A 13,743-nucleotide genomic window follows, 5' to 3' on the forward strand; every position below is an offset into this window, starting at 1 on the left:
CAATATGATCTTTTTGTATTTGTAACAAAAAAAATTCCACCTAATCAAATTTCATCATTAGATACAATTAATTACCCATGTACCCACGATACCTATTATGCCAACGTTTTTACAACTAAAGATCCATTATAAACTGAACTCGCCTCGTTACAAAATGATTGCTGTGGTATATCATAAAGCGATCTTTTTGGCAATTTGCTGCTCTCGTATATTTTTACGGAGCATAAACATAATAAACATCCTCTCAATGAAGAAACCAAAAACGAAAGTATGGCATGAACGTGGTGACTTAAACTGTAATTTTCATTTGAACGTCTGAAAAGAATAATAATTATTTTAATGTAAATTACTATGATATATATACGACATCAAATTAACATGTTAAATAGTTAAAAAATAAATGTTTTTTTTTTTTTTTTTTTAATGATATCGAAAACCTATTAATTATTAAATGAGATAGGTGTTTGGTCAGTTTTATTTTAGTTTTTTTTCAACCATAATATTATAAATAATGTAATAATGATAATTTAATTAAATGTAGAAATAAGAAAAGCATGAACACTCATTGTAATTTATAGTATTTGTATTTTTGAATTTGTATCAAATTGTTTCCTATTTGAACTTTTTTGTTTAGAAACCCATAATAAATATACATATTCTTATAAATAAAAAATATGTAGTGATAGCATTTATTTGATGACGCGGTTATAAAGGTGTGATAAACTATATTAATATTTACTATTATTTAGTGAATCACGAATATGTACCCATAAATGGCTATATACATAGGTAAGTAATCACTGATTGAACATTCAAATTATATCGGAATGTCAGATGATGAGGATGTCCGTTTGTTTTGTCTCGCTAACCATGTGTTATTACTTTTAATATTAGAGTAAATTCACCTATTATCAAACTTAAAGTTGAAATCATTACCTGTGTCCCTGCGTTGGTTATTTTATGATATTTTAATTTGTATGTAATATGTAATATTTCATTGCATATTGACTTTTTGGGTACCTAGGTATTTAATATTTACATTTTAAAAGTAAAATTTTGTTAAATGTTTTTCGTAGGATCTTAATACTGGACGGGGGGGGGGGGATTATCCCCCAAAAAGTCCGTCAAACCCCTTCTTTTTTAGTTTTATAGGATCGAGCCCCCTCTGCTCACATTGATGTTCATAAATTTGAATGGATTTCCGCCTAGAGCCCCCCCCCCCGGCAGGTAAAACGCACGAATTTAAACCTGTTCTCGAATTCTCTGTCGTGCAATTATTTTATCGATCTGCAATATCGTTGGAATGAAAACAGTCCGTTTAGAACTTCCTTAAATGTCTTTATAAATAATATGCATATTAGCTAAACACTATACATAAAAAAAACATCCTTACACGACGCCCTGGTGCAGTTCTACGCATATGATGTACAGATGTATTATCAAAGACACGCACAGCAAATGACACAAGCAGTCGTTCAACAGTCTGGTCAAATTGCACAGCCGCGTGTAGTCCACTCTCAATGTCTTCCATTGATCCGACGTCAATGTCTGTATTAGAGAACACGGTACAATAAGCGCACTTGTATAATATTATAGTACCTGTACGGTATCCAGTATTATATATTACAGTGACCAAAGAAGATTATTTTGATTTCAAGACTAAAATTAGAACGGATGTGTGATAAATATTAAAAATACAAAACATAGATATATAGGTATATAATAAAATACAATATTTTGTTTTTTCGCTGTAAACAAATTATTTATAGAACATAATAATTCATATTTTGGGTAGTTGTACGGCCTTAATTTTTTGTTTTGTCCCAAGCTTAAAAAATGTTTAGCATGCCACACTGCATGCAGAATAGGTATTAAGGTATATAATATAAAACAGCTGCTTACACTTTTAGTAGTTGACACTTGACATGCGTACCTACCTATTATATATATATTATCTACACCTATAATCTATATGTGTATTATAACATGTAATATGTATATAGCCTATAGATATAAATATATAATAATAATAATATATACTGAATAGGCGTATTATGTACCTATACGATGTACCTTGCCTGTGTGTGTTTTCATGCGGTCATTGAATATCTGAAAGTAATTTCCCAGCGCTAAACTGCCCATGATGATGATCTGATCCGAGAAACAAAGGGTGAGAGTCGACACGGAATTGATTACTAACACCAACACTGCTATCCACGTGTTGTATGTAATCACAGTAAATACTTGTGGGAACATTTTCAAGACGTAAATTTCGAATACTTCGTGAGAATTCTCCCGTTCCGTCGTTATGATGCCTGTCAACAAGTAGCTCAAATGTTCCACTGCAATACAAAACAAAAATTTTAGAGCTTTAGCGAAATTATGTTTATCTATAACTAATGATAACACATTGTATGGTAGTAACAGGTAGGTATAAGGTCAGTGTCGGCCAGGAAAATCAAAGTCCGCTAGGTAGGTAGTGCATTCTTTTTAGGGGCCACATAATATACATAAAAATATATAGACCTTGAAGAACTATTCCAAACATAATCTATTCATTATAATATAAGTAATCAATTGAAATTCTGCGCGGAGCGATGGAAGCGATGAATGTATTGATTTTACAGTGATATTAATATGTTTGTCGTCACATATTTTGGATAAATAAATTCTAAGATTTTTAAATTCAATATTTTAGATTCTGAGTGAAACGATTAACTTATTGACTTTATAATGATGTGTATTTTTTTTTTAATTTTTTAATTTTTTTTTTGTGTCTGTCATCACCTTTTAGGACAGTAAAAATGCTTAGATTTTCTTCCACAGTATCTTTTCTGATAGGAAAGTGAATCTAGTTGGTACTTTGGGGTGGTCAAAAGTAAAAATTTCCCATTAGTTTTCAAAAGTGCCGTGAAAAACAAAACAAAAAATAAGGAAAAACGGGAATTTTTACGCAAAATCTGTTTTAGAGAAAATTGATTTTGGTTTTTGGTGCAACTCTTAAACAAATGACCGTAGCCCGTAGGTACATGACATTTTGACAGAATATTTATATTAGCATTTTCTATACACCATAACATTTTCCAAATATTTTGACTTATTTTGAGCTCTTTACGGACATTTTCAGTTTCCATTTTTTTTAGTTTTTTTTTCTATAAATATCAATTCAATTTTATTTGTAAGTTAAAAAAGCTTGAAAATTTAATAGAAGGCTCCTAGTATATTGTTTTAAAGGCAGATGAAAAAAATTCAAATCCCATGGTCACAATTTTTTTTTTATAAGCATCTAAAGTTCAATATTTACAAAATACGTAAAAATGACGAAAATTTGCAAATTATTTTGAGTTAGAAATTCATAAAAATTTTTATTTTTAATTCTAAGATTTAAAAATGTAATACAAAATCATTCATAAGTTTGTCTATCTTCATCAAAAAAAAATGTCTTCAAGCAAATAAAATTACATTTTTATGAGCGTTTGAATTTCATATTTTTACAAGATTGGATATTTACTCCATTTCTCACGCAGCGGATTTTGTTATTTCGTTGTAATTAAAAAACCAATAACTGTAGATACATGAAAATTTTATCGTATGTTTATATTTTAATTTTCTATACACCATAAAATTTTGAAAATATTTTGACTCTTTTTGAGCTGTTTACGGGCATTTTCAGTTTTCAATTTTTTTAGTTTTTTTTTTTATAAATGTCAATAAAAATTTATTTGATGGGTAAAAAAGTGTGAAAATGTAATGCAAGGCTCCTGATATATTGTTACAGTAGCAGTTGAAAAATATTGAAAATACATAGGCACAATTTTTTTTTTATAAGCATTTAAATTTCGAATTTTGATAAAATATATTAAATTTAAAATTTAATAATTATTTTTAGTTAAAAATGTATAAAATGTACAACTTTTATAGCTAAGGATTAAAAATTTAAAACAAGGTCCCACGTAAATAGGTTATATATAAATTACTTTATTCACAATAATATCATCAAATATACTTAGTAATATCATAGGCTGACTGACCGTTTTCGCTCACAATCGTTTTTCTAATACAATGATATTATATCATTGAATTCAAGTTTAACATCATCCATTACAGTGACCCACTTATAACCTACTGTACAGCAGAGCGACATCCACTTACCCACCTTTTTTTAAAATTTATTACTTTTATACTGTAAAAAGTAAATAGGTACCTATACGGCTATACAAGCACAAAAGACAGTCAGTAATTACATCGTTACAATGTTACATTACTATACATTTTACACATACATATAATAATATGTAATTTTAATACACAACCAGTGTTAAATTAAATTGATTATAGGTAGGTACCTATAACATATATAATATTTTTATTTGAGAGATATAAACGAAAACGAGTAGGTAGATGATAGATATATCATATACAATAAAGGGTCATCACAAAAAAAAATGTCGGGAAATGCTGAGCTGAAGGTAAAGATCTTACCCATCGAAAAAATAATACACAAAATGGATATGAGAGTGAATTTCAACCTCAAATTCTTTTGGTGGCCGAAGTACCCCTCCACTTGTTCCCATTTGTCTAGTAGATTGCACCAGTTGGTCGACAAGTTAATGAGCAACGCCATGGTGACGGCTGACCCACCAAAGAACAAAACTACACCTGTAAAAAGCCTCTATATTGTTATATACATTTTAATGATCCACGTCGCGGGATTCTTCGACCTCCTTTGAATATGTTGGCGCCTGTTTCCTTCAGCCAGCAAAAACTCAAAAACGTCATGATGATTTGACAGACAAGCGCGACCACCGACAGAGCGGTCCTCAAGCTGTATATCCGGAAACGATCCTGCGATATCGGTATCAGGCACAGATATTGGCCGAGTATCGTCGGGAAATTTGTGGCAGATCGGAACGAGTCGGACGGGATTTTGGGCACGTCAAGGAAGTAACAGGAGCTCGACTCGATGTCGACCGTCTTGTGGGGATTTATTTTGAATCGTTTGAAATTATTTGTCAGTTTCACTTTGATGACGTTTTTCAACATAATAATAATAATAATAATAATAATAATAATATTAATACGATGTATTACACTATTTGCACACTGTATAGGTACCTACGTCGTACATATAATCGCGTTTTCAACTTAGGTACCTACTATAGGAGGTAGATACCTACCTATAGCTATGTCTTCTGACTGTGGTAAAAACTAATCCGAATTTACTTCGATTTAAATATTGGTCTGTGTGCGTTGTGTAAACTACAAAGTGCATTTTGATTTTTATCTTGACACGTACACTATATCATATACCTACTGACAAATAAACAATAATATTTTAAAAACAACTGAATAATTTATATAGATAATGTCAAGATGTTTATCAATACATTGTGGCTTACATGAAGCACGATTAGTAGTATAGCTGTCACAGGTGTAGGTGGGTAAGTACCTATAATCACGATTTGTGGCATATTAAATATTAATTGTGTACTTACTTGTAAACGTGTTGGTGTGGTACCTACCTGTATAGTGAAGAAAATGGCTGTCGTGGGAGTTAGCCCATTAAAACGAATTAAATGATTAGTTGAAGACAATAGACATACGCATATGTTTAAATATTTAAAGCAATACCCGTTCAAAAAATTGATTTATTCTTACTTGGTGTTTGTCTTTGTAATTTAGCGATAATACCTATAATTTAACCAGTACCTATATACCACATTACCACATGGCCATATTTACCTAGCAATTAATACCGACTATAATAATAATATACCTATATAATATATGATATATAGCAGGGGTGGCCAGCGAGAGGAGACTCGCGAGCCACCAAATTTATTAATAAAAATTGAAGAGCCAAGATGTATAAAAAAAAAAAGATCATATATTATATCGTCCCCGTTCATGCAAAGTACACTAAGTCCAAAAATCGACTTAGAAATTTGTATTTTAACAATAATAAGAACTATAAATTTCACAGTGTCATATTATTTACTACTACTCATAAACAGCTAGGTACTTCCCTTAAGGGAAACTCAATTAAAAAAAGAAAGAAAAAAATTTGGTTACATATGGTATACATTTAAAGTTTGAAAAAATTGCAAAAGATGATTCATGTTTTTGGACTTGGTGTGTTTTGCATGAACGGGGACGATATGATATTATTGTATATATATTATATGACCTTTATTTTTTTACATCTTGGCTCTTACGTTAATTTACGTCTAATGTTACGTTAAGATGCGAGCCGCAAAAGTCTATGACGCGAGCCGTGGTTTGGCCACCCCTGATATCTAGAATAAGTACCTACTAAAATAAATCAATTTTGTTTATAGGTATCAATGTATCATTTTTTTCCCAACAATAAACCAAAATTAATAATTGTGTAAACCCTACAAATAAAATTAATACCCATTAAAATTGAAATCTAGTTTTTTTTTTTATTGAGATATAAAAATTGATTTTAATTTAATATCTTGTCAATTGTCAGTTAAAATGTTTATATTTGAATCGTTAGTATACCTATATGGCTATACATAATACATTAAGTGTGTCGGTGCCGGGTTTTCCAATTTTATAAAATTCTATAAAATTTGAAAATTATATTTTAAATTTTAGTTACTACTTTTAACTTATAATACTTTTCCACTAATCTACAGCCCGATACCTATTTAGGTTAGGTAAGTTTAGTAATAAATAATAACTAATAATAGAGAATAGTAATATTATATCAACCATTGAAAATGAAACATAGCATTACCACAATACTACGATTCATCAGGAGTATCAGAAGTATCTCAGCTACAGTTATGAACAAAAATATAAATTAATTGAGTTCAATTAATTAATTGAAACATAAAATATTGATGAGAGACCTATGATCAATATTCAGAACTGTATTATTCAAACTAGTTTAGTTGTAACACTAGAAAATCTTTTTAATACCTACTACCTACCTATCCAGTTGTTTAAACAATACAATTTAAATGTAGTTTTAATATTTGCAAATCGTATTTAGGGTATCAGGTAATTCAAGTTATTGATTAACATATATTTAACAAATTAACAAGTATAATCAGTGACTTTAATTATTCCAAGCTACATCTTCTCTAGTAAAGTCTTAAAAAGTTTTAGGCCAGTGTCTAGAAATGGCATTATTTTTCGGTTGTTGAAACATTAAATACTTTTTAATTCACTTTCAACATTAACAGAGTGAATTAGCAGTAACTGTTATTAATCATACTTTTAATAAATTAATACAACTTAAAACAATACATATATGTGTAATGTTCTGTGTTCACTAATATAAAGTGTAGAATAATAACAATAAATAAAAATAACTTTTAGCAATTCATTTATATTATACTTATTTATTTTTAATATTTATAATATTATCCTTCATTATTTGTATATATTTTTTTTCCGTTAATTGGCAGATTCAACTAAAGTAATTAAAAAACAATCACTGATCGTACACCTCATACAGGGTAACCTATAAATGTCTATTTCTATGTATCTAAGTTCGTGATTCATCCCATTACATTAGATTTGTTGGTTTAATTAATAACTTATAGGAATCAGTAATTTAATTGTACAAATATTAAACGATAATAATAAATGAAAATATATTACAATACAATTCCATATATGAATAATTAAATATTTTTTTACTATTATTTATAAAATATAATATTCTTTTAAAAAGATTTATTAATAAATGCTAAAAAAAAATATATATATATCACACTTAATGTTTTATTTTAGATACTTCATAGAGATATGCTGCCATCAATTTGGTCTGAAACAAAAAAATTATGAATAAGTACCTACTAAAATACATACTCATAGTTGTAGGGTTTTTAAAACAACATATTTTGGTACTTACTCCTTTAATGTAATTGCGTACATCAATTTTTTCATTCTGGGAATGAGCACTATCGTCACCAGCACCCATAGGTAACAACATTACACTCTTACCAGTAACTTCCTAGAACAACCAATTTTCAATCAATACTTTTATTGATAACCACAATACTTGAGTAATTAATATATTAAACATGGTCCTAGTTAATCGTGGTTTTATAAGTTAATAATTAATAATGTGATTCAAAATAAATATAATTTAAGTACAGATTATACATAAATATTTCAAACTTAGACATGGCATATGACACTTAATTTTCATTTTTATTAAATTTCATAAACTAAATACAATAAAGATATAATAAACTGAATAAAATATAAAGATTTTGTTTGTCTTAGATATAATCATACTTAAAAAGTAATTTTTATTACAAAGTATGAGAGTATAATACTATTATAATATTATATCAGAATTTGTAGTTATTCAAAAACTTAAAGTAATCTTAGTTTGAATTTTAAACCATCTGTTCAGATACATGTTAAAAATCAATTATAATTATTTATTTTTAATTAGTATTTAACTAGAATTATTCTATAAACATTTACTGTAATTAAAATGAAAAAAATTAACACTCTAAACCTAAAAACTTAAAATATAGTATAATAACTATTTGAAACCGGATGAATCATTTTGAATAATACTGTAGATAATTTGTTTACATATGATATTACAAGAGGTGGTAAATTATGTAAAATAAATTAATAAATATTAAATACATACTTGTAGAGTTAATGTAACAGGTATAGATCCCCCGCATCTTGTATAGTCTGGTTCAACATTGTATACAGTTTTAGTAGCTTCGTGAGCTGCTAAAAAGTGATCATTGAATGGATCTGTCTTCCAGGGATTACCACCTTCATTAACTGTGTATATCTGTAAAATAAATTAAATTAAAATATTAATATTATTATATATTACATAGAAAACTATATAATTTTAAGTTATACAAAATATAATAATTTCAATAATTATTTGTTAGTTTTCATTAACTAGATACCACACTACCACACATTTATTCATTTAATTAAAGTCAACCAATGGTCAAGTTAATTAAGTAAAACAATCTGACAATTAATAACGGGTGACAATTGATAGGAAAATAAAAAAAAATTATATACTCAATTTGTTATAATTGTATTAATATTTAATTGTATTTTAATGTGCACAGTACAACACGTTTAATATTCATAGGAATAACAGTTGGTTGGTCCTACAAAACTTGGTTGTTTAGAGTATATTTTAATATCTAATATAAAATTTAATGTAGGACAAGTTAGAAAATATGTCTCTTTTAGAATCTCATTTTGACAGTCTTATTATGTCAGATTGTATGATGGAAATTATTCTCATAATATTGATGATAATAATCGATGGTTAGAAGGTAAAAGGGCATAAGCGCCACTTTTTTCAAAATTGATGTTTTTGCATATTGTTGTAAATGGCATTATTAGACATTTGTATATATCCAACAATCGATGTTTTAATATGTGGACGTAAACGCCTTAAAATTGGTAGGAATGAAAAAACTGGGTGTAAACGCCAAATAAAAGACGTAAACGACATTCAAGGAAATTTGATAAGACGTAAATGTCATTTTTGAAGTCTTGAATTCTCAAATCGAAGTGTTATAAGATGTTCTAAGGTTGTAACACAGTTCATGTGAAAATATCTGTAGTTCGGCTCTCCTGAACAATTTGGAAATTGGCGCTTACGCCTTTTTACCTTCTAACCATCGAATTCAGTGGCGCCGAAGTCCATGCTGACGTCAGCCGTGGCCCGACCACTTTTTTGGAAAATGTGGACGGCCGGCCATATTTTATTTACTTCATAACTTTTTTATGAGCATGAGTATATTTAAACCGTGATTATGAATAAATGTATATCAGGGTACCTCTATATTAAATAATTAAGATATTGAGGCCGGGAAGTTTTAAAATTGTCCGACCACATTTTAAAAACTTCGGCGCCACTGATCGAATTATTATGAATTAGTATGTTTAAATGAATTAACACTATTAAAATTATTTAATACTTAAAATATAATACTTTGAACTTGTTAGGGCTTTGTCGTTTTTCCCAAACACTTTGAACATAGTTTTTTACTATTTCTGTGATTCTTGATGGTATTTGATTTGGCACTAATCGAATGGAAAATTTTCCTGTTACCTTACGAGGTATCACAGTCTTAAAACCAGGGCCTGAGAATGCTCCTTCAATTCCATGAACTGATAAACTTGGATATCTCCAATTACTCATCAATAATTCTTCCTAAAATTAAATATATTGATAAAACTGTTTGATACTTACATTGTTTAATTTAAACACTAACTTTAGTTTCTTTTTGTGATTTAGATGCCCCAATTTCACTAATATATGCATCTACATCAAATTCTATTTTTTCATATAATTCTTTTTCTTTTTCAGATAATGGTTCTACTCCTTCATCAATCCCTGGTATTAAAATTTTACCTTTTACATCAACCAATTGATTAAGAATGTATATTAAATCTGACATTGCTTCATACCTAAAACAACAGTTAAATTATTATTTATTATTTAACTTTAAACTGAAATATAACTAAATCCAGAGTTAAAATCAAGATACCCACTGATACCAAATACCAATACTATTGATCATACTTATGTTGCAAGCATCAGTCTAATTTTCTTATTTAAAAATAATTTTAAATCCAATTATCACATAATTAAAAGTTCTATTCTAAATAAATATATAAACTATGATCCATAATATATAAATTCTAATTTATAGCTATGTAGCTTTTATAATATTTTTATTTTTAGTGTATAACATTATAAAAATATAACAACTTTAATTAGTAATTTCCATTATTACTTACACTGTTCCACCATACATCCCGCTGTGCAGATCCTTACTGGAACCTTCAACTTCCACAAAAAAAGAGGACATACCTCGGAGTCCATATGTTAAACAAGGTTTGTCTGTGCCCAACCAATAACTATCAGATATGCACACATAATCAACATCCTTCAAAAACGATTCTTTCTTTTGTATCAGTAGTTCGTCTAATCCAATACTTCCAGATTCTTCCATTCCCTCAAAAACAAACTGAAAAGCAAATAATTTATCATTAAGTAGTAACATAATTATCTATTAATATTTAAATGATGTACATTCCAACCTTTAAATTAACAGGCAAGTCAGTTCCAGTATTTTGGAATGCTTCAATAGCATGAAGCCATCCAAGAACTGGACCTTTATCATCTGAAGAACCTCTTCCATACAATTTTCCATTTCTTTCAGTTAATACAAATGGTTCACTAGCCCATCCATCAGAAATGTCAGCTGGTTGCACATCTAAATGTCCATAGAGACATATTGTGGTTTTAGATTTGTCAGTACCCAATGTTCCTATTAAGACTGGTGGAAGTTGAACTTTCTTCTCATTTAATGTCTAAGACAAAATAGTCAAGTTATTAATAATTTAACATAATATTTATATACTAGTAAACTTAATTTCAACATGTTGAAATAAAATAAATAACTTATTTTTATAGACGTACGTTCTTCAGTAATTCAATCAAAAATGCAGGATAAAATAGATTTAAATGATCAAAATCTTTTAAAATTATATTATTAATATCCGTATTAAAAAGGATAAGATATATTTTAGAATTTAGCAATTTTGATAACCGAAAATCAATATTTTTTAGTAATAAACCCTGATTTGAAAATATTATTAAGTCCTTGTTTGAACCAGTTTTTTAAAAATATGTTAAATTGTTTTATAAATACCTGTTGGCCAATATCACATAGCTCAACATCAGCACCTAATGCTTTTAATTTTGCTTGCGCCCATTCCATCATTTTATTGACTTCATTTCTCAATTCAGGATCAGCTGATATGGATTTAATCGAGACTGCCTGGGATAATGATTCCACAAATTTGTTTTTATGATCATCAACATATCTAGTAAAATAAATTACAGGTTTACAATAGAACATTCATAAAATAATTTTGAAACTATTTTTATATAGTATATTTGGTAGGAGTTACATTACAGTTTTAAAAACAAATTATTTAATTCAATTCAATCTAGTGTGTATTATTAATTGGATACTTCAACTTATCCTTACCAGTTACTACAAAGTAATTGTTATATACAGGTGATTCATTAAGCGTAAAACCCTCATTATCTCAAAAAGTATTAATGTTTTTTAAAATATATTTTTAGATAGTTCCAAGTTGTTAAAAAAACCACGTTTTAATATATTTTATCCTTATAATTTATTTAATTATTTACTTTTTTGAATGACAGCATAGAGTTTTAATTTCATATTCCAAAGCAGAATTTTTTTTAAGTATTTTTGTTCATAAAAATCGAATATAAGGAGAGTAGTTTATGAGTTATAAGTATTTAAAGTTTAGATGGGCGGAGTAGTGGACAAACATTTTGCGGGGTAATCCCATACCACTCCACTCTGCCATCAAACTTTAAATACTTATAACTCATAAACTACTCGCCCTAAATTCGATTTTTATGAACAAAAATACTTGGAAAAATATTCTGCTTTGGAATATGAAATTAAAACTCTATGCTGTCATTCAAAAAAAGTAAAAAATTAAAAAAATTATAAGGATAAAATATATTTAAAAATATGGTTTTTTAATAAAAACGTTGGTTGTTTTTTTAATAACTTGAAACTATGTAAAAAAAATATTTTCAAAAACATTAATACTTTTTGAGATAATGAGTGTTTTATACTTAATGAATCACCCTGTAAATATGCACTTAAGATTTATAGATAAATATATAAAAATATAATATAAAATGTAACAATATAATTAATATACGTAAATGTACCCAAAGATACCAATAATATTATATTAAATATAAAATATGATTTACTGAAAAACGTCTGTTAATGGATGGGCTGACTCCATTGTAAACTTAAAAACTTGAAATTAATAATAACAATGAATGGTGATATTGTTTAAAAGACAAGACTGCTGTAATAACTAAAAACAAAATCACAAGCATTAGCTTTATAAATTATAAAAAATAATTAGATAAATAGGTACTTAAAAAAATAATCACCTACACACGGGTAATAGCCATTATTTATCTTTTATCTATGCATTAGCCATAGTAATATTATAGTAGTCAATAGGAATTAATAATTATCATGAACCAAGGTGTAACATAGAAATATTCTATCATGGGTGTAACCTTGTCATGAACTAAGATAAACTATTTATTCATGATAATTATCAAATATTATACGAGTGTGAAGTTATCAATTAACCCGGCCATTGATAAGGAATTTCACATATTGGCCATTACCAGTTTGTACGATGAGTTGCCTATGGTATGCCCCTCGTCCAAGTTATAACCGCTCATATAAATCCTCTAGATAGTGCAATTATATTATTATAATAAAATGCATTTTTACCTTGTTATTAACCTATTTATTAACCTTAATTATAGTTAATTACTTTTTATAACAAACCTAGTTTTTTATATTTCCTTGTAAAAAATATATTATTATACTATAATTTATAAAATATTATATATTATTTAATATAATATACACAGGGTTGGGCAGGATACTCAAAAAGCAGTATCAAGATACTAGATACAAGATACTTTGATTTGGAGTATCGCGGTACGAGATACTAGATACTTGGCTTTAGAGTATCGCGATACTAGATACTCGATACTTGGCTTTGGAGTATCGCGATACTAGATACTCGATACATTTTAATAAAATTAGTCACTGTTTTTTTTTTAAAAATATGTTTATTATTATGGGGATGACCACTTCGTTAAATATG

At 27.9% G+C, this 13,743-nt stretch overlaps 2 protein-coding genes across 2 annotated transcripts; both read right to left on the reverse strand.

The window, feature by feature from the left end:
• Positions 1-825: 825 nt before the first annotated feature.
• On the reverse strand, positions 826-5,241 carry LOC107882751 (gustatory receptor for sugar taste 64a-like). Its single transcript, XM_016801590.2, has 3 exons — positions 4,689-5,241; positions 2,074-2,429; positions 826-1,548 (listed from the first exon to the last, which is right to left on the reverse strand). Exons 1-3 carry the CDS (start codon positions 5,041-5,043, stop codon positions 1,390-1,392), a joined length of 870 nt encoding a protein of 289 aa, XP_016657079.2. The 5' UTR covers positions 5,044-5,241; the 3' UTR covers positions 826-1,389.
• Positions 5,242-7,353: 2,112 nt separating this feature from the next.
• On the reverse strand, positions 7,354-13,042 carry LOC100168968 (cytosolic non-specific dipeptidase). Its single transcript, XM_008181328.3, has 10 exons — positions 13,007-13,042; positions 12,818-12,927; positions 11,703-11,877; positions 11,089-11,361; positions 10,786-11,015; positions 10,257-10,452; positions 9,974-10,195; positions 8,648-8,800; positions 7,889-7,990; positions 7,354-7,801 (listed from the first exon to the last, which is right to left on the reverse strand). The coding sequence occupies exons 2-10, from the start codon at positions 12,850-12,852 to the stop codon at positions 7,751-7,753; spliced, it is 1,437 nt and encodes a 478-aa protein (XP_008179550.1). The 5' UTR covers positions 12,853-12,927; positions 13,007-13,042; the 3' UTR covers positions 7,354-7,750.
• Positions 13,043-13,743: the final 701 nt, after the last annotated feature.

Source organism: Acyrthosiphon pisum, chromosome A1 (assembly GCF_005508785.2).
Source record: "Acyrthosiphon pisum isolate AL4f chromosome A1, pea_aphid_22Mar2018_4r6ur, whole genome shotgun sequence".
NCBI classification, from domain to species: Eukaryota; Metazoa; Arthropoda; class Insecta; order Hemiptera; family Aphididae; genus Acyrthosiphon; species Acyrthosiphon pisum.

Bases quoted from the DNA above. Each gene is read 5' to 3' on its own strand.
- LOC107882751 (XM_016801590.2), bottom strand. From the start codon at position 5,043: ATGTTGAAAAACGTCATCAAAGTGAAACTGACAAATAATTTCAAACGA. The intron at 2,430-4,688 runs GTATATAACAAT...GACCTTATACCT, and splicing joins GCGACGTGGATCATTAAAAT to ACCTGTTACTACCATACAAT. The intron at 1,549-2,073 runs GTACATCGTATA...TCTCTAATACAG, and splicing joins TGAAAACACACACAGGCAAG to ACATTGACGTCGGATCAATG.
- LOC100168968 (XM_008181328.3), bottom strand. From the start codon at position 12,852: ATGGAGTCAGCCCATCCATTAACAGACGTTTTTCA. The intron at 11,362-11,702 runs GTATTTATAAAA...ATTTTGTCTTAG, and splicing joins TATGTGATATTGGCCAACAG to ACATTAAATGAGAAGAAAGT. The intron at 10,196-10,256 runs GTTAGTGTTTAA...ATTTAATTTTAG, and splicing joins AATCACAAAAAGAAACTAAA to GAAGAATTATTGATGAGTAA.